We start from the raw sequence: 21,216 nt of genomic DNA, 5'->3' as shown, positions 1-21,216 counted from the left end.
GTTGTGGAAAATGCCTTTGGGATAATGGCAAATCGCTTCCGCGTTTTCCACACACCAATTAACCTGAGTCTACCATCAATAGACGCAGTTGTTTTGGCCTGTTGCGCCCTTCACAACTTTCTTCGACGGCGAGATGCTATTACGTACTGTCCAACAGGCTTTGTAGACTCTGATGACTTAAATGGCGAAGTGGTGCTTGGCGAATGGCATTCTGAAGATCCCGCAATCGCAGGACTTCAACCATTGGCGCCCGGCAGAAATACCGATGATGCGAAGGCCTGTCGAGAAAAGTACTGCCAATATTTTAATGGTCCTGGTGCAATTACGTGGCAGCATTAGATAAACTTGTATTGAGCACATTTATTATGCTGAGTTTTATTTTCTTGTATTGATTGGTTTTAGAAACTTCCCTTCTTAATTTTAAAAAATATATGGTTACTTGTATTATGTTCATCACATTTATACTAATTTTAAAATATATGGTTACTTGTATTGTTATGTTCATCACATTTATAATAAAATGTCATTTTTGCAAAATGATTACTTTAATAAACAGTTGTTTTAACTTTCCACAAGATTTGTTTGTCATTCATTCACTATTAAGGGCTACTGTGGGGAGCAGTACCACCATTGCTGCCGTTACATCACCCCCGGAGGCCCCAAATTATGAATATGAAGCCTTATATATTTTCATTTGGGGTTTTTAAACGGGGACGTTTGTGCGTCCCCGAAACCTTCAAACGACATCTCTTTTTCGATTTCTTATAATTGTATGTGCGCTCGCAGTGTGTGATACCACGACCCCTTGACACAGCATTTGCGTCATGGCGCGATCTCATTTCTGCAGCAAAGATCATTCTGATTTGTTAAAAGTGCGTCGCACTTTCACCTTCAAACATAGCATTGTAATATTTCACAAATCAACAATCCCGCCATGGCCGACGGCGGCCATTGGCTGGAGCAGGATCAACAACGTCCACCCCAATCTGATTGGAGCTAGCGTTCACGTGACGCTATCGGTCGAATCAGATGTGAAGAGGCGTTACCGCGGGTGACGCAACTGCGTTTGCTACGTAGACACACCAGCGAACAATGGCGGCACGCAGGAGGGCAACAGCTTGGGGAGAGGCGGAGGTCCGGTACCTAATTAGAGAAGTGGATGCTCGCGATTATGATTGCCGTGAGGCGCAAGAGCATCCACTTCTCCATAAGAAAGCGGTATTGCGCAGGATCCAACGTGGGTTGAGGAGGAGATTTCATTTGGAGCGCACCTGCGCCCAGATCCGAAAAAAATTAGCGGATCTGCGGTACCGCTCCAGTGCCCGGATCTCTGCCATACAAGCAGAGTTACAAAACCAAGGTAGGCGCAGATGAGTGTGCCTTGGCAACGTATAATGGTGTTCTTAAATATATATCTATTTATTTTTATATATATATATATATATATATATATATATATATATATATCTCTATCTATCTATCTATCTATATATATATATATAATACATATATAAATAATATATATATATATATCATATATATATAAGTCTATACATATATTTTTAAATTAAATATATATATAATTCATATTAATTATATATAAATATAAATATAAGAAAATATACATATATAATAAGTAATAAATATATTGATTTAAATGTATATATTTAGGATATATATATCCTTTTACTTAATTAAAATTATATATATATAATCTATTTTATAGATCGATAGATTATATATATATAAAACATATAAAATATATATATATATATATATATATATAGATACAATTCGAAAAATATATTTAGATATATATAATAATAAAAAAAAAATATACATAATATATATCTATATATAATTATAAAAATATATCATATATTAATTATATATATATATAATTATAAAAATATATAATATATTAATTATATATATATATAATTATAAAAATAAATATATACAGATAATATTTAAATAATAAATAATAAATATATATATTTTAATGTATATATATATATATATATATTTCCCATGAACTGACAACCCTCTATCAGCACACAGTTTTCATATGTTCTGATATACCTCTTGTCCTTGGCACCCAGCTTCGCCATGCTTGGCAAAACATCATTCCCTCACCACCCAGCTTTTCCCATATCAGAGAGAGCATGGCAAAGACGGGTGCTGTGGGTAGTGGGTCTTTTTCCCTCAGCACAAAAAAATTCCATCTCCTGCTTGTATTTTTGTACCCCCTCATATCTAGTTCTCCAAATACAATATTGGCCCCCACATAGCCTTCCATATAGTATAAAGGGTTCCACCTAACCCTTCAGATATTAGAATGCATCCCATAGTCCTCCATGAACTGTAATGAATTTCCTAGAGTTCTCCATGAAGTTTCATTCACCCCAGAGTTCTCCATATATTATACTGCACCACATATTCCACAATGTGTTCAAATTCACCCCCATAGTCCTTGTATAAGGTAGGCTACGTAGTCCGCCATATATTTCAATGTACCCCCCACAGTCCTATATGTATCATAACGCAACCACATTAAACTTTATATTTTCTTAAGAACCCCCAGAGGAGCAAGGGGCCGCAGAGGAGGGAGAGCATGTGCCCGAGCCCCCGGTGGATCTACAGCCACCAGAGGAGGAGGAGGAGGAGGAGGAGGAGTACCACCCACAGGGGCCACCGGCCGGATCGCCCCCCGGTAATTTTTTAATATAACATTAACGCCATATAAAGTACAAAACAAAAAGCTGTTGAGTACTATAAAGTGTTTTTTGTTATCATAGATGCTAGTCCAGGCTCCATAAGTGAGTCTGTATCGGACGAGGGGGATAACCGTAAGTCATGAATCTCCTACTTTGTAATAATAAGCAGAAATAAAAATTATGATTTATTAATTTTACCATTCCCTCCATAGGCATACCCACTTTGGCCGAAATCATGTCCTCCCAAAGAAGGATTTTGTCGGCCCACAGGAGGCTGATGGCCAGAGTGGAGCGGCATGCGGCGCTGCTGGCCCGTTATGTGGCTGGACAAGGGGAGGGCAGCAGCAACTAACGTTTTTTTTTTTTTTGTTATTGTATCCATATTCATGTGTTATAAAAAATTTGAAATTGATATCTGCTGTTTGGTATGTCTCATTGCATAAAGCAAGTTAACAGCTATCACCACTCACAAACTCACCACTCACAAACATCATATTACATGTAGGCATCTGTATAGATGCACCATTCCCATTATCCACGAGGGGGGTGACTAGGCTTTACTGGTTGTTTGCTGTACATGAGTGTGTGGGTTGTGTGGTGGTATGCCAATGAGGGTGGAGTATGGTACAATCTCTGTAACTACCGTGTTTTGCCAGGGCATCACAACCATATGCTGAATTAAGTAACGCAGGCAGCAAGATTGAAACAACATAAATTTATTATTACAATGAAAATATAACAATCAATTGAAATTAATTTCAAATAACAAAACAACAACAATAACAAAATTTAGTGGCCGTCTTCATATTGGTGGACATATTCAGGCCGGGTGGGAGATGACAGTTGGCTTAAAAATGAATCATTTGAATACCTGGGATAATGTGGGGGGGGAAACTGTGGGGGGGGATACTGTGGGGGGTGGTCAAGCTGCAAGCGTGGTGGATGCATCCTGTTCGGTGTACTTTGCAGGGGCTGGCGAGGAATCCATGTATTAGAATCATGGGACTGGTTCTTCTTGCATATCGTGTCATTGTCATCCAGTTCTCCTCGGCCTGCCTTTCTTAGGACTTCCAACATCAGTCTTTCGGCTTGCTCCCTCTGTGTGGAATCCAATTTGCAGAGTCTGTCCGATGCAAATGCGGCAAAGCTATCGACTGGGGTGCTTTTTGGCTGTGATAGCAGTTGGGTTGCCAAAGAATAAAATTCAGCCGATGTCACAGGGGTGTTGGCCTTCTTTTTGCGTAACTGTCTTCGCCGCATTTCACCAGAGGGTGCAGGTGCCTCATTATCCTCCACAATAGGCTCGCTCGATGTGGTGGGGTTCTCATTCAATTGGGGCCTCACCATATCTGTCTGAGGGTTCTGCGGGAACAGAAAAATAAATGTTAATTAAAAGTCATACATTAATAGTTAGTAAATTTAATTAAAGTGTGACAAAATTGTATTGGAGTGTACTTATCTGAACTGGAAGGGATAACATTTCCAAACTGCACAATAAATCATGGCAACAATAAGTTACTATTTTGTGTTCCTCAATGGCATGTACATAAAAAGTTTGAATACTATGTAACGTGAAGCAAATAAGGTACTTACATCTACAACAGCGGAGGTGTTGTCATCGATCGGGATGTCATCGTTTTCAATGTCTGCTTCCAGGTCTACGTTTCTTTGGTAGGAGCTTTCCATCATTCGTGGTAGCTCCTGGTCCCTTGTGAATTCCAGGAGATTGAAATACCACAAGGGAGAAACATATACCTGGTCAGTGCCGGCCCCTGACTTTTTTGATTTGTCCACCTTATTTGCTTCTTTCTTATATACAGTCCTCAAGCCTTGGATCTTCTTTTTTACTACTTTGACATCCACCGCCTCGCCTCCACTGTGTTTTTTAAAAAGATCCACCAGTTGGGCATAGGCGGCTTGTTTTTTTATTCTGTCTGAATATTCTGTGGATTTGATTCTCCACAAGCAGGGCAGTGATTGATACAAATCCAACAGCTCACGCACAAAGTCTTCTTTGTTATAATAAGCCATCTGAAATAAAGAATGAAAAATTTATATGTAAACATAAAAGAAGTTGCAATAAACCGATCACAATTTTTGGTTATGGTGTGGCAGAGACTAAAATGGCCGCCCCTATGTGTGGCAGAAACACAAAATGGCGGCTGTAGCTGAGAGACAAAAGATGAAAAAAATCCAGCACTCAAAGCATTCAACTGAAATTGTTTTATATTTTATTCATGGATCTGTGTAATTATTAAAGACGTTTCGGTCATCCGACCTTCATCAGTTTACACAGAAAAGGTTCTGTAGACAGTATGTGACATTGACTGCAGACCGGGACGGGCAGCTTTTTCCTCTGGTCCAGCTTTTTCATATATTTCTACAGAACCTTTTATGCGTAAACTGATGAAGGTCGGATGACGGAAACGGCTTTAATAATTACAGAGATCCATGAATAAAATATAAAACAATTTCAGTTAAATGCTTTGAGTGCTGGATTTTTTTCATTTTTTGATCTGGGGTGGGACCCTATCCAAGCACCAGCGACTATAGAAGGAGTGCCACATTTCTATATTTTATTTAATGAGAGACAAAAGAGCCAGCAATGCTAGGATAGGACACATTACAAACAGCACTATGGAGAGACCCCTCTTTAAAAGGCATTATACACGCACAGATAAAAGCCAGCAACTTTAACTCACATAATAACTATTAACATATATCTAACAGCAATCAACTCACATAATAAATATTAACATATATCTTAACAGCAAGAACATTATTCAAAAAAAAGCCCACCCCCCCAACAAGAAAAAAGACCTACCTTTTCAAAGAAGTGTATATCAATGTAGAATCCAAGCGGAATCGCAAATACGATCTCACCGACACTCGACAGCACTGCAAGGATACTCCAGGTGCAACTGCGGCTTCGATCCGAAAAACACACCAACAAAGCGACCGGGTACAATGGACGAAGGAATCAGGGTGGAGACGCAGGTTCTATCTCAAAGCAAAGCGCAAAAGAAGTGACAAAGGGTGGACGCGATCCAAAATTTAACCGCTAGATACGCCCCCTGCATGCCCAATCAGAACGCAGTATTGGCCGCCAATGAAAGCGGAGGGGGGTATGGAAAAGGCGACGCAAATGTGACTCACTGCATAATGGGATTGGAATCGTTAACATAGTAGCTGTGTGACAGGGTCCTTATCAATCAGAGCGGAGGGGGTGGAAAAGGCGACGCCCGCCCGGCCGCCCAATCAGAACGCAGTATTGGCCGCCAAAGAAAGCGGAGGAGGGTATGGAAAAGGCGACGCAAATGCACGCCTACGTGACTCACTGCATAATGGGATTGGAATCGTTAACATAGTAGCTGTGTGACAGGGTCCTTATCAATCAGAGCGGAGGGGGTGGAAAAGGCGACGCCCGCCCGGCCGCCCAATCAGAACGCAGTATTGGCCGCCAAAGAAAGCGGAGGAGGGTATGGAAAAGGCGACGCAAATGCACGCCTACGTGACTCACTGCATAATGGGATTGGAATCGTTAACATAGTAGCTGTGTGACAGGGTCCTTATCAATCAGAGCGGAGGGGGTGGAAAAGGCGACGCCCGCCCGGCCGCCCAATCAGAACGCAGTATTGGCCGCCAAAGAAAGCGGAGGAGGGTATGGAAAAGGCGACGCAAATGCACGCCTACGTGACTCACTGCATAATGGGATTGGAATCGTTAACATAGTAGCTGTGTGACAGGGTCCTTATCAATCAGAGCGGAGGGGGTGGAAAAGGCGACGCCCGCCCGGCCGCCCAATCAGAACGCAGTATTGGCCGCCAATGAAAGCGGAAAAGGCGACACAAATGCACGCCTACGTGACTCACTGCATTTTACTACGCCCCTAATGGGATTGGAATCGTTAACATAGTAGCTGTGTGACAGGGTCCCAGCGATTTCAAAGATCGTTATACGGGACGCATGCTCGTTCATAAACTCGTTATGTGTGACACCCAACATGCGATTTCAACAACGACTCATAAACGATCCAGAAAGTGTGACGTAGTAGCGATCTCGTTCACGATCTCGTTATGTGTGACTGGACCTTAAGTATATTATTTATCTTGAAAGTAATCTTTAGGTCTTTAAGTTCAAGCTATTATTGCTTAAAAACATCTGTAAATGACAGGTTGTGCCTAGAGAACAAGGTTTCATTCTGCGCGTTCTTTTCACCTTGTATAGTTGTGGCGAGCATGTTGCATAGTTAAAAAGACTGCAGTAAGACACTGGTGCTGTAATAATCCTCCGGGGATAATGTGTTCACCAGCCAAACGTTGCCTCATTATACTCTTAATCACACTGGACTAATGCACAGGAAAATTCTAGCTTGAAACAAGGCCATTATCTTGAAAATCCCCACAGACAAGATCTTTACTAAGTACATTACTTTAAGAAGAATAACCTTAAACTGGGTGGCTATATTTGCATTTCTTTATAATTAGCACAATAATGGCATTACCCGTGAATAGTAATATATTATATAAAAAAAGAGTACCATGAGATGTTTCATTAGATACAGGCAAAATGAAGAAAGCTTAATAGAATTACATTTATTTCAGGTATAAAATCTACACAATTCTGGTCTTCAGCCATGTTAATTCTGTATTTATAAAGGTTTAAGCATTTATTTAGAATAGTTATCATTTCCTTTGTGCTTTATAAAGCATCACATACATGCAATAAAAATAATTAGTTCATTTTAGAAAATATATTGGATCTAGAGGATAACTCCATGGGTCCATTTAGAAACAGGCTAACTGCAGCCGTTTAGTGACTGCTGATTGGCTACATGCTGATCAGGGCTCATTAAATGGCATGTTTAGGCTAATCATGTCATAGGGACTATGGGGATAACAGGAAACCAGGACTCCAAAGCTGACAATCTGGCTAGGGGCCCTGTGCGATCCCTAGTTTCAGGGATACCCCTAAAGGTGGAGATGCCTGAGTCTCCTTCCTAGCCCGGCTCCTGACCAGCCCTAATCCTGTACACCCTCCCTCAGTGGAGGGACTGCAATGTGATTTAATCCACAAAAATAGACAGCAAGGGTAAACCAAAACTCTGTCCCACAGTAAGCGCACACAGAGGTATAAGACAATAAGTGATAAGGAGGAAATCAAGTGCAAACAACAAGATGACAGGTAAACTCCACAACAACACCAAGCACAAAGCAACTCTTTCACCAAAAAGTCTGGGACATCATCACACACAGACTAACACTGCATAAACTATAGTTGGCATTGGTAGAAGATTTCCTCCAGCATAAATATGAGAGGAGCAGATGTAATTGCTTTCCTTACAACATGGAATCAAAGAAGCTTAACGAGCAGGCTAGCAGAGGTTTACTCTTGCTAGCCTGTCTATGAGCAGACAGCAGGTCGATGCCTGGGTCTGCTTGCTTTGATGAGAGACACCAGAGAAATCATAAGGCAGAGTGTCAGCATATGCAATGTGAACATAGCCTGTCGCCGCTATGACAGTCAGAAAGTTTTTTTGCAAAACTCCGTGTGACAAATCACATGTCTATGTTTACAGAACAATTCTTCATATAAAGGTTCTGTGCACACAGAATAAAATTTTTCGTGGCAGCACATATCCTGCTTATACATGCTGATGTGCTGATGAGAATGATCAATTTAGAGCGTGCTTAAAAATGATCACTATCCAAAAAATAAGTATTTTGCCTGTTTCTTGGGTGATTGCCACCCCATCATAAGGGGTCTTTACTTTTCTTCATAAGTATGAACCATCTTAAATTCTAGTCATTTGCATTGTATAACTATTGACAAAACCCTCATTTGGCTGCCAGCTATTCTTATCAATCTTTTAGCATGCATGTTTTCTCAGTAGAGAGAAAAGAAGAGAATGTTTCCAGTCACCTATAGTAGCAGTTTATCTACTAGGTAAACACCAGGACTGGACATTTTGCTCAACCCTTGTGCCAAATCTGTCAAGGGGAAAGAAGCGGCAGATTCCTGTACTTGTTAGATGTTTAGCTAGTCCTTGAAAGTCAATGGTTCTGGAGCAAATTCATATAATATGCATTGGTCTTTTAGTTTGTAAAGTATTTCAGAATTGCTTTATTTACTGTCACTGGAGATTACAATTATAGTCAGTCAGTCACCATAAAGACTATGGAAAAACACTCAGGGGGCTGGCTATGCAGGTTTTCAGGCATAAATTCATAGACAATGAAAAACAACATGCTTAAGCCATAATTTGTGTTTCTCCCAGCACTTTCTAAAATGTGTGGGGCCATGTGCAAAGACAAATTTACTATTATTTATATCCCAAAGTGGTATAAATTATGGAACAACTCTACTATGGAATGTGTCTCTTAATAAATCAGTAAAGCATGACCATCTTACTGTAGCATGATTTTTATTAAGACCCTCTTGAAGTATGCCAGTTTTGATAAAGCCCCAAACTGTAAGTCATTTTCGCTGCCACTCTACGCTAATCTTATAGCATTTTTCTGTGCTCTGCATTAGGCCTCTTTCACACATCCGCATAAAACACACATATGTTTCACAATCCATGGTGAAGGTGCGTATGTGTGTGCGTGTGTCCATGTGTGTGTGTTGCGTGTCCTGTCCCTGTGCTATCCGTATGACATCTGGATAGCACACAGACAACATGACCGTCTATACTTATCTATCTGTGGCACTGCTGTTACTTCCAGGTTTGTGCTGAGTGCAGTGAATATACATGAGCATAATGAGAGGGCCAGAAGAAGCAGAAGCAGAGACAGCAGTGCGAGAGACAGGAAAGTATAAAAATTCTTTATTTTTATGTGACCTGTGTTTTTTCCAGTACGTGTGACACTGATGTCACATGGATCACATTAGTGTGCGGTTCGTGTGACATTCATGCTGCCAGAGAAAAATGGACATGTCGCTGTGTGTGCGCAAACCAATTGGTTTTAATGGGTCAATATGTGTCCATGTCTCCGGTACGTGTGACAACAGACGCCACACATACCAGAAACTTGGACGTGTGAAGGAGGCCTTAGTTGCATATCACAGGCTATCCCCTTTATGTTGATTAAATAATGTGCTATGTAGATTACACAAGTGCATGCCACATCCTTCAAGTTTGTACACGTCAGTTGTTGGTACATTTGTATGTTCTAGAGGTTTATATAACTACCAATATTGGTACATGAGAAAAAAGAACTTTCACATTTAAAGAAACAATGCCCAGATGTCATTCTAAATGTATGATTGCACATAAAAATGGAAACTGTCTGTCTTACAGCTTTATTGTAATGTAGCGGATGGTTATGCATTGCCTGGGAGAAGGAGAGTTTTCAAGCTCGCATTGTGTAAACACATTATCTAACAAGTCCAAGGCTGTTTCTGAAGTTTTCAAAATTCTTTTCTTCTTGATTACGCACACCACATTACCTTTTCATTTTTTTATTCGTGCAGTATAAACAGTGAAATATGGGTGCGGTGACTACAATATAATTCCTTTTCATTTATTCAACATGTGAAATTACATATCTGTATATACCATGTAATTATTCTACTGTCCTTAAAATGAAAAATTCCACTAACGTCTACCACAACAAAAAAAAAAAATTATTACAGGCTTTGGTCACAACACCTACCACTGACAAATTCTAAGCACATATCACATTCTCTCCCTCCCTGCACGATGATCTCTGCACAGGACAGGGAATGCACAGAAAATTTTCTTATAAAAGTCAGTTGTTGGCAGAAGATTGATATAAATCAGATTGCTGTAAATTAAATCTCTGAGCTACAGCTAAGAACAAGAAGGCAAGTATTCCATTTAATGCTTGAACCACATGCTTGACAGGTAATACTGCATTCAAATTCCTAGAATGGAGTAGTTTGGTGTCAAGCTGTACAAAGGCTAGTAAGACGCAGTACAGCGTAATCCCCACTAGGTGGCAGCAGAGTAGTGAAGGAGAGACAAAGAAACACTGTAATGGAAAGGCAGCTGAAGTATAGCAGAGTAACTTCAGCAATGTTAACAGGCAAATCACCAGGGGCAAAAGAGTAGTCAAACAGTCAGGGTCTAGCCAGGAAAGTTGAGTCACTGAAAGGGAGGATCAATATCAAAGTCAGAAAACAGAACAGAGTCAGATGCCAGGAGATCAGGTATGCGGAGGGAAACACAAACAACAGACAGGAGCGTGAACTCAGGGGCTGGGACAGGCAGACAAACGGGGGAGGATCAAAGTAAGGACAGAGTAGCAGGGAAGCAGAACAGATCAGGAACACTCACCAGAGTCAGTAGCCAGTATACACGCTGCAAGGCAGAAATATCACTGGCACTGAGCCATAGGTAGAGAGGCAATATATAGCGTCCTGGGATCCAGAATGAGGCAAGGGAAGTCAACCCCTGACATGACCAGGTCAGAGCTGGGTGTAACCAGCAGCAGGTAAAAGCCAGCCTGGATCATGACATTTGGTATCTTGAAAACACACCAACTACATTAGTTATATATCTTGTAGGTTTTTTAACAATGCATTTGCATTTACAAGCTCTTGCTTTTGATGTTTTGTTGTCATGTTCAGATTATCAAATTTAATAAATCACATTCCTTATATGACCAGGTACACAGCCGTATGTTCTCTAAAAAGAATAGTGATGTGGTCTACTGTTTCCAAACATGAGTAGCATAGTAAAAGTAGATATTTCTGATTAACCTCTACAAATGAAGCAACATCTTCAGGATTACAAAAGACTCAAATTGGCTGGATTGATTATTAGATAATATCTATTAACATCATGATTCTCCTTAAAAAGAAATAGCAGGGTTACAGTGTTTCTTCCATGCAGAAGAGATCTGAATGCTGCGTGAATATTGATACCAGTAGGCCAATGTTGATACAATGCTGAATATACAGGAGCAGCCTAGTATGGGTGTTAAGTATCTATTTTTTTTGTTTATACACCATCCTGAGGACATTTAAAAGGGATTGTTATTTTTTTAACAAAACGTGATGTTAAGTAGTAGACAACTCCTTTAATCAATAAGTTTAAAAAAGTTACAAAGTGTCACAATTCATAGTGTGAAAAGACCAAGAAATTCAGATTGTATGCTGGGTGTTAACACTTCAATGGGAAGATAAATATTCTATATTTTGCATCTTACTTGATTGAGCTATAGATAACTGGGCTACAGTTGTGAGATTTTAGTAAATTTCTGATAAGACATGTAGCTGTTATCCTTTACAATTGAAAGTGAGACAATCTGAACATGAATAAATATTGGCGATAAGTGAAACTTTTGAAATTTGAGTTTGACAGCTTTGCTAAATTGTTCCTAAAATCAAGAAGTTGTAAATCGAAAGTACTGCAAAGCTTCCATCCGTTCTAAACAGGTATGTATGACAGGCTAAGGTCTCTTAAGTTTGTATCCAACCGCTTTCAACTCGTTAAGAAAAACACAAATGTCAAAATGACTTGTATATACAGCAAGTAAAATAAGTTTTCAATGCGCCACCAATTTTCTAAGTAAATATAATTCTAAAGTTGCTGCTGAAATTATTTATCACTAGATGTCGGTAACAACCTAATTATGTAATAGTGAAAAATGACACAGGGAAAAAGTCTTAAAAACGTGAAGAAAAAGAGGTGCAAAAATCCATAGAAAGTCTTGACACTAGCTGAAATATATCAGTAATTAGAAATCAATCCTTCCACGTAGTGAAAATTAATATCAGCATATTCAACTGATGGATTATAGAAAGATGTGTCATTACCTAGGTGCCACACAAGAGACATCTCAAGATGAGTAAAACAAGTGAGCTTTGCAAGCTTTCTGTTGTAAAGCTTACTGATAGTATTGGTTACAGAAGAGTTTCTAAACTACTGAAGATATAATCCGGAAGTGGAAAGAACATAATTTCACCATTAATCAGCCCAAAACAGGTGCTCTCTGCAAGATGTATGACAGAAGTGAAAAGAGTTATCAGAACAGTTGTGCAAGAGCGAAGAATCACATAAAAATCTGGAATCAGCAGGTACAATTGTTTCAAAGAAAACAATAAGTAAAACACTCATTCTCCATGGCCTATATACAGGCTTACCATGCAAGACTCCATCACTATACAAAAAGCATGTTCAAGAGCGTTTAAACATTTAAACACACTCAACAATATTTAGACAAGCCTGTGAATTAGTATTAGAAAATAGTCTGGTCAAATGATACCAAAGTAGAACACTTTGGATGCCATAATACACACCATGTTTGGAGGCCAAAGGGCATTGCATATCCTCCCCTAAACAATATACCAAAAGTGAAGTTTGGGGGTGGGAACATCATGATGTGGGGCTGTTTTTCAGCATGCAGCACAAGCAAACTTCATGTAATTGAAGGAAGTATGAACGGACAAATGTACTGAGACATTATTGATAAAAATCTGCTGCCATCTACCAGGATGATGAAGATGAAATGAATGTAGACATTTCAGTAAGAAAATGGTTCTAAACACAAAGCCAAGAAAATCAATTAGTTTAAGAGATTGAAAATAAAGCTGCTAGAATGGCTCAACCAATCACCTGACCTGAATTCAATAGAAAATTTGTGGAAGGAACTAAAGCTTAGAGTTCATAGATGGAGCTTATGAAACCTTCAGGATTTTCTTTGGGTGGAAAAATGGGCCAAAATCTTACCTGAGCAATGTATGCGACTAGTTTCTCCATACAGAAGGCATCTTGAAGTTGCCATCACTAACAAAGGCTTTTGTATGAAGTATTAAATAAATTTCAATTAACGTGTTCAATACTTTTCCCTGTGTCATTTCTCATTATTAGAAAAAAGTTATTTGACATGCACATAGTTGCTGTGGGAAGTAATGGATGAACTTTATGTCCTCAAATGTATTAGAAGAAAATGCAACTGCACTCCGTGTTCAGACCATCAAGAAGGTTTAATCATGCAATTTTATAAATTTAACAAGTATGATAAGCCTGACATAAGACATAAGGGTAATTGAGTCAAAGCAGGAATATTTCGACCCTTCCTTGGTCTTTCTTCTATAGTCGTTGGCCTATTCCAATTGCAGTAGGGTATGTCTGCTCTGACCTTATAAGAGGATATTATAAGTTCAGATTAGGCATAACCTGCTGCAATTGCTCCTGTTTTGTTACAATGACTCTTTCGTCTTTTGAGTCCCATGCATGGTGTCTGTTGTATGAACAAAGTTATGTGAAAAAACGTACCACTTAATGGTCTGAACTGAAGAATTTGTGAGAGTACTGTTGCTATTTATTCTATTTCCCATTACTGCACATCACTAAATTTATAGACAAATAAGGCTTAATTTCTTTACCTGTGTGGATTTGATAGGTTATTAATGAATATGGTGAGAAATTCATGTCATATTACCTTTAGACATATATTTACTTGTGACTTGTTAAATACTTATTTCACCCACTGTATATGGCTATGAGTTAATGCAAGGTAATCATTCTTAACTATGGGACTGTCACACGCAAGCTCGGTACAATTATTTCAAAGATTTATTGCTTTTTTTCCTTATCGTTATGGCTAATCTGTTAGACGTGGCATTCTATCACTTGTCAGAGTTCAGGGTTTTTCAGTTTTCTTTTGAAAGAGCTTGCCCTTTGTTAACATGGAGTTTTCTGTTCTGTTGCCCTACTTCCTGTCCATCTGCTTAAAAGCCGCCCCTAAAGCTTAGTCCAGTGCCTGAGTATATTGCTTCCTGTGTACTCCTGCCCTGCTGCTCTCATCTCCTCATTGCTGTTTGGATTCAGTGGAAACACCTGACACCAGCTCTGGACTTCACCTCTCATCCAACTGTGCTCGGACTCTGTCTGCTGTCTCTGGTCGGCATTTCTGCCTGGTCCCTTCCGTTCATATCCACCCTAGGACTCACATCACGTACGGACATTTTTTGGACTTAATCTGTTGCCCTTTTTGTGTCCCGGCTGCTGTGCATTTAGGCCTTCTGGGGTGATTGCCGGACAGCCCCTGTATAGGGGTTCGCTCCTGGTGGTCTCCCTGGGGGAGTCCGGTGTGCAGCCCCGGGAATTCCCTTTTGCTCTGAACCCAGCAGGTATTTACTGTGTTTATGTTCCACTGTGTATATACTGTTCTGTGTGCATATTGCAGTTACATATTACTGTGTATATCTTGTTCTGTTTACATATTGCGGGTACTTATTATTGTGTATTTTCTGTTCTGTGCACATTTTGCGGTTACATATTGTAAAACGTCTTTTGCACCAAGAACTCGTCTCTGGTTGTCATTGCCCTAACGCAATAGAAATCCTCAGTACATACAGTAGTATTACATTATACTCAGGCCTTAAAAGGATTTCGCTGGGGCAATGACTGAGACACGAATAGATCAGCTTTTCTCCATGATTAACTCCTTGCAGCAGGAGATGGAGGCGGTGCAAACTAAGCTTAGAGATGTGGAGGTACAGCTGGGCCATGATCACCAGGTATTGGGTCCGGCTATTCAGGATTTGCAAGTCAGAGTGGAGGCTCAGGAAGCCACCCCCGCTACATCTGTATCAGCTCCCGGTATGCCTAGGTTACCCCCATTTCATTTCAGTGGTGATCGTAGTCAGTTTCGTGGGTTTGTTAACCAGTGTATACTGTTTTTTGATGTACATGCTGATTATTACCGTTCTGACCGGTCAAAAGTGTTATGTATAATCATGTTGTTAACCTCACGAGCACTGGCTTGGGCTAATCCTATGATAGAGAATCGTGATATCCGTTTAAATAACCTGGATGACTTTTTAACAGCAATGGCGCAAATGTTTGATGATCCTAATCGCCGTGCTACCGCTGAATCGGCTCTGCTTTCCTTACGTCAGGGAAAGCGGTCTGTCGTCGAATACGCCACTGAGTTCAAAAGGTTAGTGGTAGACACCGACTGGGGAAACAATGCACTATTGTCCGTTTTCAGAAAGGGTTTGTCCGGTACCATCAAGGACGAGTTAGCTCGTGCTGAATCTCCACAGGATTTTGAACTGTTTCTCCAACACTGTGTGCGTATCGATACCCGCTTGACGGAACGCCGACAGGAAAAATGGGCAGCGGTAAACCGGGTAACCAACTTTGCGTTTCCTTCTAGAGAACCCGCTCACAAGACGCCACGGGAGGCCGAGGATGTTCCTATGCAAGTGGACTCTCTAGAAAAGCGAGAGACCAACGAACGTCGTGAACACCGGCTCCGTGAGCGTTTGTGTTTCTATTGTGGTTAATCGGACCATTTTCTGATTGACTGCCCAAAACGTCCAAATCGCCCAAATAAGGTACTGGCAGCAATGGCAGAGTGTGACAACACGGACGCAGAGTCCGATATCTCTGAGGCAAGTTTACACCTGGATGCGGTATTTCCCTTGACTTTGATGTCAACTTCACCTAAGGACTCAGAAGGGAAATACACCCATTGCTCGCTTCCCATTCAGATACGGTGGGAGGGACACTTAATTCCTACATCTGCTATGATAGACTCTGGGGCAGGGGGAAATTTCATGGACTCTTCTTTTGCCAGGAAACACGGTATCCAGACTCAACAAAGATCCTCACCGGTTACCATGGAGACGGTAGATGGTTCTCCATTAGTTTCTGGACCAGTTGATCGGGAGACAGTACCCCTTGAATGTGTGATGAAACCAGGTCAGCAGGAGACCCTTGTTTTCATGTTGATTTCTTCTCCCCATTTTCCGATAATTTTAGGAATTCCTTGGCTGTGGTCTACAAATCCAGTCATCGATTGGGAGACTAAAGAAATATCCTTCCCACTCCAGAGTGGTCCGACCATTAGTCCAACTGTACCGGTTCCAGTAACACCGAATGCGGAGAACACTGTACAGGTACCTGTTCTACCCCCGGTTTATAATGACTTCGCTGATATATGCGACAAAAGAAAAGCAGATCGGCTTCCCCCGCATAGACCGTATGATTGTCCCATAGACTTACTCCCAGGGGCAGAGATTCCGTTTGGTCATGTCTATCCGTTGGCGGCACCTGAGTTACAAGCACTAAAAGATTACATCGATGAAAGCCTAGCCAAGGGATTTATTCGACCTTCTACTTCACCAGCAGGGGCACCCATCTTTTTTGTGAAAAAGAAAGAGGGGACTCTGAGACCTTGTATCGACTACCGCAAACTAAATAAGATAACCATCCGGAACCGGTATCCGTTACCGTTGATTCCCGAACTATTGGAGAGAGTACAACAGGCCAAAATATTTACTAAATTGGATCTCCGTGGGGCATATAATCTACTCCGCATACGTCCCGGGGACGAGTGGAAAACAGCGTTTAGATGTCGGTATGGACATTATGAGTATCTAGTGATGCCTTTTGGACTTTGTAACGCTCCTGCGGCTTTCCAACACCTAGTCAACGATATTTTTAGGGATATAATGGACCAGTTCATGGTGATTTACCTGGATGATATCTTGATCTTTTCTGATTCCCTACAGGAACACCAGGAGCACGTCAAGACAGTACTTACCCGTCTGAGGGATAACCACCTGTATATTAAACTGGAGAAGTGCAAATTCCATTGCTCACAAATACAATTTTTAGGATATGTCATCTCTCCTCAGGGACTGAACATGGAGTCTGGCAAGATACAAGCAATTCTAGACTGGCCGGAACCGGGAAACATCAAGGAGGTACAACGCTTTGTCGGTTTTGCTAACTTTTACAGACGCTTTATTCGTAACTTTTCAGAGATCGTCCGTCCTATCACTCTGTTAACCAAGAAAGGACAGAAGTTTGTGTGGTCTGCCCAGGCCCAGGAAGCTTTCAATCGTCTCAAGGTTTGTTTTACCTCAGCACCAATACTAATACACCCAAATCCCGCACTCCCCTTTATTGTGGAAGTCGACGCTTCCGATTATGCATTAGGGGCTATCCTTTCCCAAAGGACTGGGGACAAGAGTCTCTTGCATCCGTGTGCTTTCTTTTCTCGCCGGTTGTCCCCTGCAGAAAAGAACTATGACATTGCGGACAAGGAATTGTTGGCGATTATTTCAGCTTTTAAGGAATGGAGACACCACTTACAGGGAGCTGCGCAGCAAGTGATAGTACTCACAGATCATCGTAACCTGGAATTTCTTAAGTCTGCCAGGTGCCTGTCTCCATGGCAAGCCCGTTGGAGCTTATTCCTTAACCAGTTCAATTTTATCGTTACATACCGTCCAGGTTCACGTAATGGGAAAGCCGATGCCTTGTCCCGAATCCACGCCATGGACTCCGTGCCTGGAACCCCGTCTCAGACCGTGTTATCAGATGCCAATTTCGTTGGAGTAATCCAGGACCAGGACTTGTGGAAGGACATCAAGCTGGCCTATGATGGTGACGTATTTCTTGCTGCCCCCCCGAATGATGTGACTCTTGTCCTTCGGAATGGTGTGTGGTTGAGAGAGCGACGTATTTATGTCCCGGAGGCTGTAAGACTTCGGGTTCTCAAGTTGGTCCATGACTCCGTGTTGGCAGGTCATAGGGGGGTACAGAAGACGCAGGAATTTCTGAGTCGTTTTTTCTGGTGGCCAACCTGTTTAAAGGATGTGAAAGACTATGTCCACTCATGTGTGGTTTGTGCCCGGTGCAAGGTCCCTCGTGTGGCTCCTACGGGACTCCTTCAACCGTTACACATTCCATCTCGCCCTTGGGGATCCATCTCAATGGATTTTATTGTGGAGTTGCCAGTCTCAGGCGGTCACAATACCATTTTAGTGGTGGTGGATCGGTTGACAAAAGCTGCTCACTTTATTCCGTGTATCGGTCTTCCCTCAGCCGCAGAGACAGTGGATTTGGTTATCCAGAATATATTCCGATTGCATGGGGTACCAGATGAGATCATCTCTGACCGGGGCGTGCAGTTCACGTCTAAGTTCTGGAAGGGGTTTTGTTCGGCACTCCAGATTAATGTCTGTTTGTCTTCTGCATACCATCCTCAGACAAATGGGCAAACCGAACGGACTAATCAAACCCTGGAGCAGTACCTACGATGTTATGTCAGCCATCTGCAGGACGATTGGTTGAAGCTGCTTCCTTTGGCGGAGTTCTCGTGTAACAACACTCAGAGCAGCTCCACTAAGGTAACGCCTTTTTTGCTAACTTGGGTTACCATCCGAATGTTTTGCCTAGGTCACCGGTGGCGGTTTCGGTGCCAGCGGTGGAGGACAGATTGACGGAGCTACGACAGAATCTGGAGGTTTTAAAGGACACTATGGCTTCGGCTCAGGAGCGTTACAAGAAGTCGGCAGACACTCACCGGAAACAGGCACCCATGTATAAGGTAGGGGACTCGGTGTGGTTATCCACCAAAAACCTGAGATTGGGTGTTCCTTCGCAGAAGCTGGGGCAGAAATTCATCGGTCCGTTTAAGATCACCGGAATCGTGAGCCCTGTGGCCTGTCGGCTGCGGTTGCCTCACCATTTAAAGGTACACCCGGTCTTTCATGTTTCTCTACTCAAACCAGTTTCCCCTAATACGTTTCATGGTCGTATCGTGCCTCCTCCTCCGCCTGTGATGGTTGACGGCGAGGAGCAGTTCGTGGTTGAGGACATTATTGACTCCCGGCTCCATCGGCATCGGCTTCAGTATCTGGTACGTTGGCAGGGGTACTCCCCCGAGGACGATTCCTGGGAACCTGTGGGTAACATTCGAGCGCCCTGGAAGGTTGCTCAGTTTCATCGGCGGTACCCGGACAAGCCAGGCCCTGATCCGTCCTGAGGCCGTTTCTTGGGGGGGGAGTACTGTCAGAGTTCCGGGTTTTTCAGTTTTCTTTTGAAAGAGCTTGCCCTTTGTTAACATGGCGTTTTCTGTTCTGTTGCCCTACTTCCTGTCCATCTGCTTAAAAGCCGCCCCTAAAGCTTAGTCCAGTGCCTGAGTATATTGCTTCCTGTGTACTCCTGCCCTGCTGCTCTCATCTCCTGATTGCTGTTTGGATTCAGTGGAAACACCTGACACCAGCTCTGGACTTCACCTCTCATCCAACTGTGCTCGGACTCTGTCTGCTGTCTCTGGTCGGCATTTCTGCCTGGTCCCTTCCGTTCATATCCACCCTAGGACTCACATCACGTACGGACATTTTTTGGACTTAATCTGTTGCCCTTTTTGTGTCCCAGCTGCTGTGCATTTAGGCCTTCTGGGGTGATTGCCGGACAGCCCCTGTATAGGGGTTCGCTCCTGGTGGTCTCCCTGGGGGAGTCCGGTGTGCAGCCCCGGGAATTCCCTTTTGCTCTGAACCCAGCAGGTATTTACTGTGTTTATGTTCCACTGTGTATATACTGTTCTGTGTGCATATTGCAGTTACATATTACTGTGTATATCTTGTTCTGTTTACATATTGCGGGTACTTATTATTGTGTATTTTCTGTTCTGTGCACATTTTGCGGTTACATATTGTAAAACGTCTTTTGCACCAAGAACTCGTCTCTGGTTGTCATTGCCCTAACGCAATCGAAATCCTCAGTACATACAGTAGTATTACATCACTATTCAGATTAACCAAAAAATGGTTACTACATTTTTCTGCTTTTATATATTATAGTATAGCACTGCCAGGGACAATGTGATGTGATAGTTTTAAAACATTGATTGGAAGTCTGGTGGAACCAGGTCATGTGACACTTTTTCTTTAAGTGAATCGTAAATTGTTTAAAGGGAACCTGTCAAGTCAAAAAAGCGTTCTGACCTACAAGCTGGAGCCTGTGTGAGCTATTAACCCCTTCCTACCCATCCCCGTGTTGTTATATTGTCTAATATGAAAGTAATAAAATATGTTTTATTACTTTCATATATCCTATGTACTGTAAATAGCACAGGTTTCTAGCCCCATGGGCGTCTCATCACCCTGTGGGCATCTACATGCTTCCCATGGTATCATGACCCTGTGGGCGTAATACTATGGATTTACATCAGCGACGTGACCGTCGCTACTGCAGAATCTCGCGTGTGTGCACGCTTACCATTCTCGCTGCCTCATTTTTGTGTTTGCGTGCCAACTTCTGACGCGCACTGCGCATGCTCAGAAGATGCCTGCGGTTCTGGTCATGCTGTTACATCACCGCCGGAGTCTGCTCCAGCGACTTCTGCTCCGATTGCCAGGCGACGCCGTGTTCCTGCCATGGATGGTGCTGGTGATGGAAGAGGGGTCGATGCCAGCGGCACCGGTGGGCGCAGGCTCCGATCATCCACTGGACTGGGTTATCTTGGGATCTGCAGTACTGCTGGCTGACTGTGGGTGGCCTGTGTCTTCCAGCTGAAGTTGCCAGCATTCAGCTACAGCCAATAGGAAGACACCACACCCTTCTTATTCCCCCTCCTGTCACATGACCACTGCCAGAGATAGTTCTGATTTCCTGGCTCCTGGTCCGCCCTATTCTGTTTTGTGATTCCTGTGTGCTGACTTCTGTGTGTTTTCTGACTACCCTTCTGCCTGCTGTTTTTGTACCTCGCTGCCCAATCCAGGA

At 42.1% G+C, this 21,216-nt stretch overlaps 2 protein-coding genes and 1 long non-coding RNA gene across 3 annotated transcripts in view; 1 reads left to right on the top strand and 2 right to left on the bottom strand.

Moving 5' to 3' along the window:
- The window catches only part of DOK6 (docking protein 6), an 802,283-nt gene that overhangs the window by 739,940 nt on the left and 41,127 nt on the right, over positions 1–21,216 (bottom strand). The window lies entirely within an intron of this gene.
- Positions 2,580–3,123, top strand: LOC142244209 (uncharacterized). Its single transcript, XR_012724469.1, has 3 exons — positions 2,580–2,713; positions 2,799–2,849; positions 2,930–3,123. It is a non-coding gene; the product is annotated as an uncharacterized LOC142244209 (long non-coding RNA).
- LOC142244208 (uncharacterized) lies at positions 3,383–5,671 on the bottom strand. Its single transcript, XM_075316413.1, has 3 exons — positions 5,542–5,671; positions 4,311–4,748; positions 3,383–4,079 (listed from the first exon to the last, which is right to left on the bottom strand). The coding sequence occupies exons 2-3, from the start codon at positions 4,746–4,748 to the stop codon at positions 3,507–3,509; spliced, it is 1,011 nt and encodes a 336-aa protein (XP_075172528.1). The 5' UTR covers positions 5,542–5,671; the 3' UTR covers positions 3,383–3,506.

This window comes from Anomaloglossus baeobatrachus, chromosome 6 (assembly GCF_048569485.1).
Source record: "Anomaloglossus baeobatrachus isolate aAnoBae1 chromosome 6, aAnoBae1.hap1, whole genome shotgun sequence".
Classification (NCBI taxonomy): domain Eukaryota; kingdom Metazoa; phylum Chordata; class Amphibia; order Anura; family Aromobatidae; genus Anomaloglossus; species Anomaloglossus baeobatrachus.
The sequence above is the reverse complement of the archived record's forward strand: the minus strand, read 5'-3'. Positions and strand labels throughout refer to the sequence as shown.

Coding starts and splice junctions, on each gene's coding strand:
- LOC142244208 (XM_075316413.1), bottom strand. CDS start 4,748: ATGGCTTATTATAACAAAGAAGACTTTGTGCGTGAGCTGTTGGATTTG. Junction 4,080..4,310: donor ACACCTCCGCTGTTGTAGAT/GTAAGTACCTTA, acceptor CTGTTCCCGCAG/AACCCTCAGACAGATATGGT.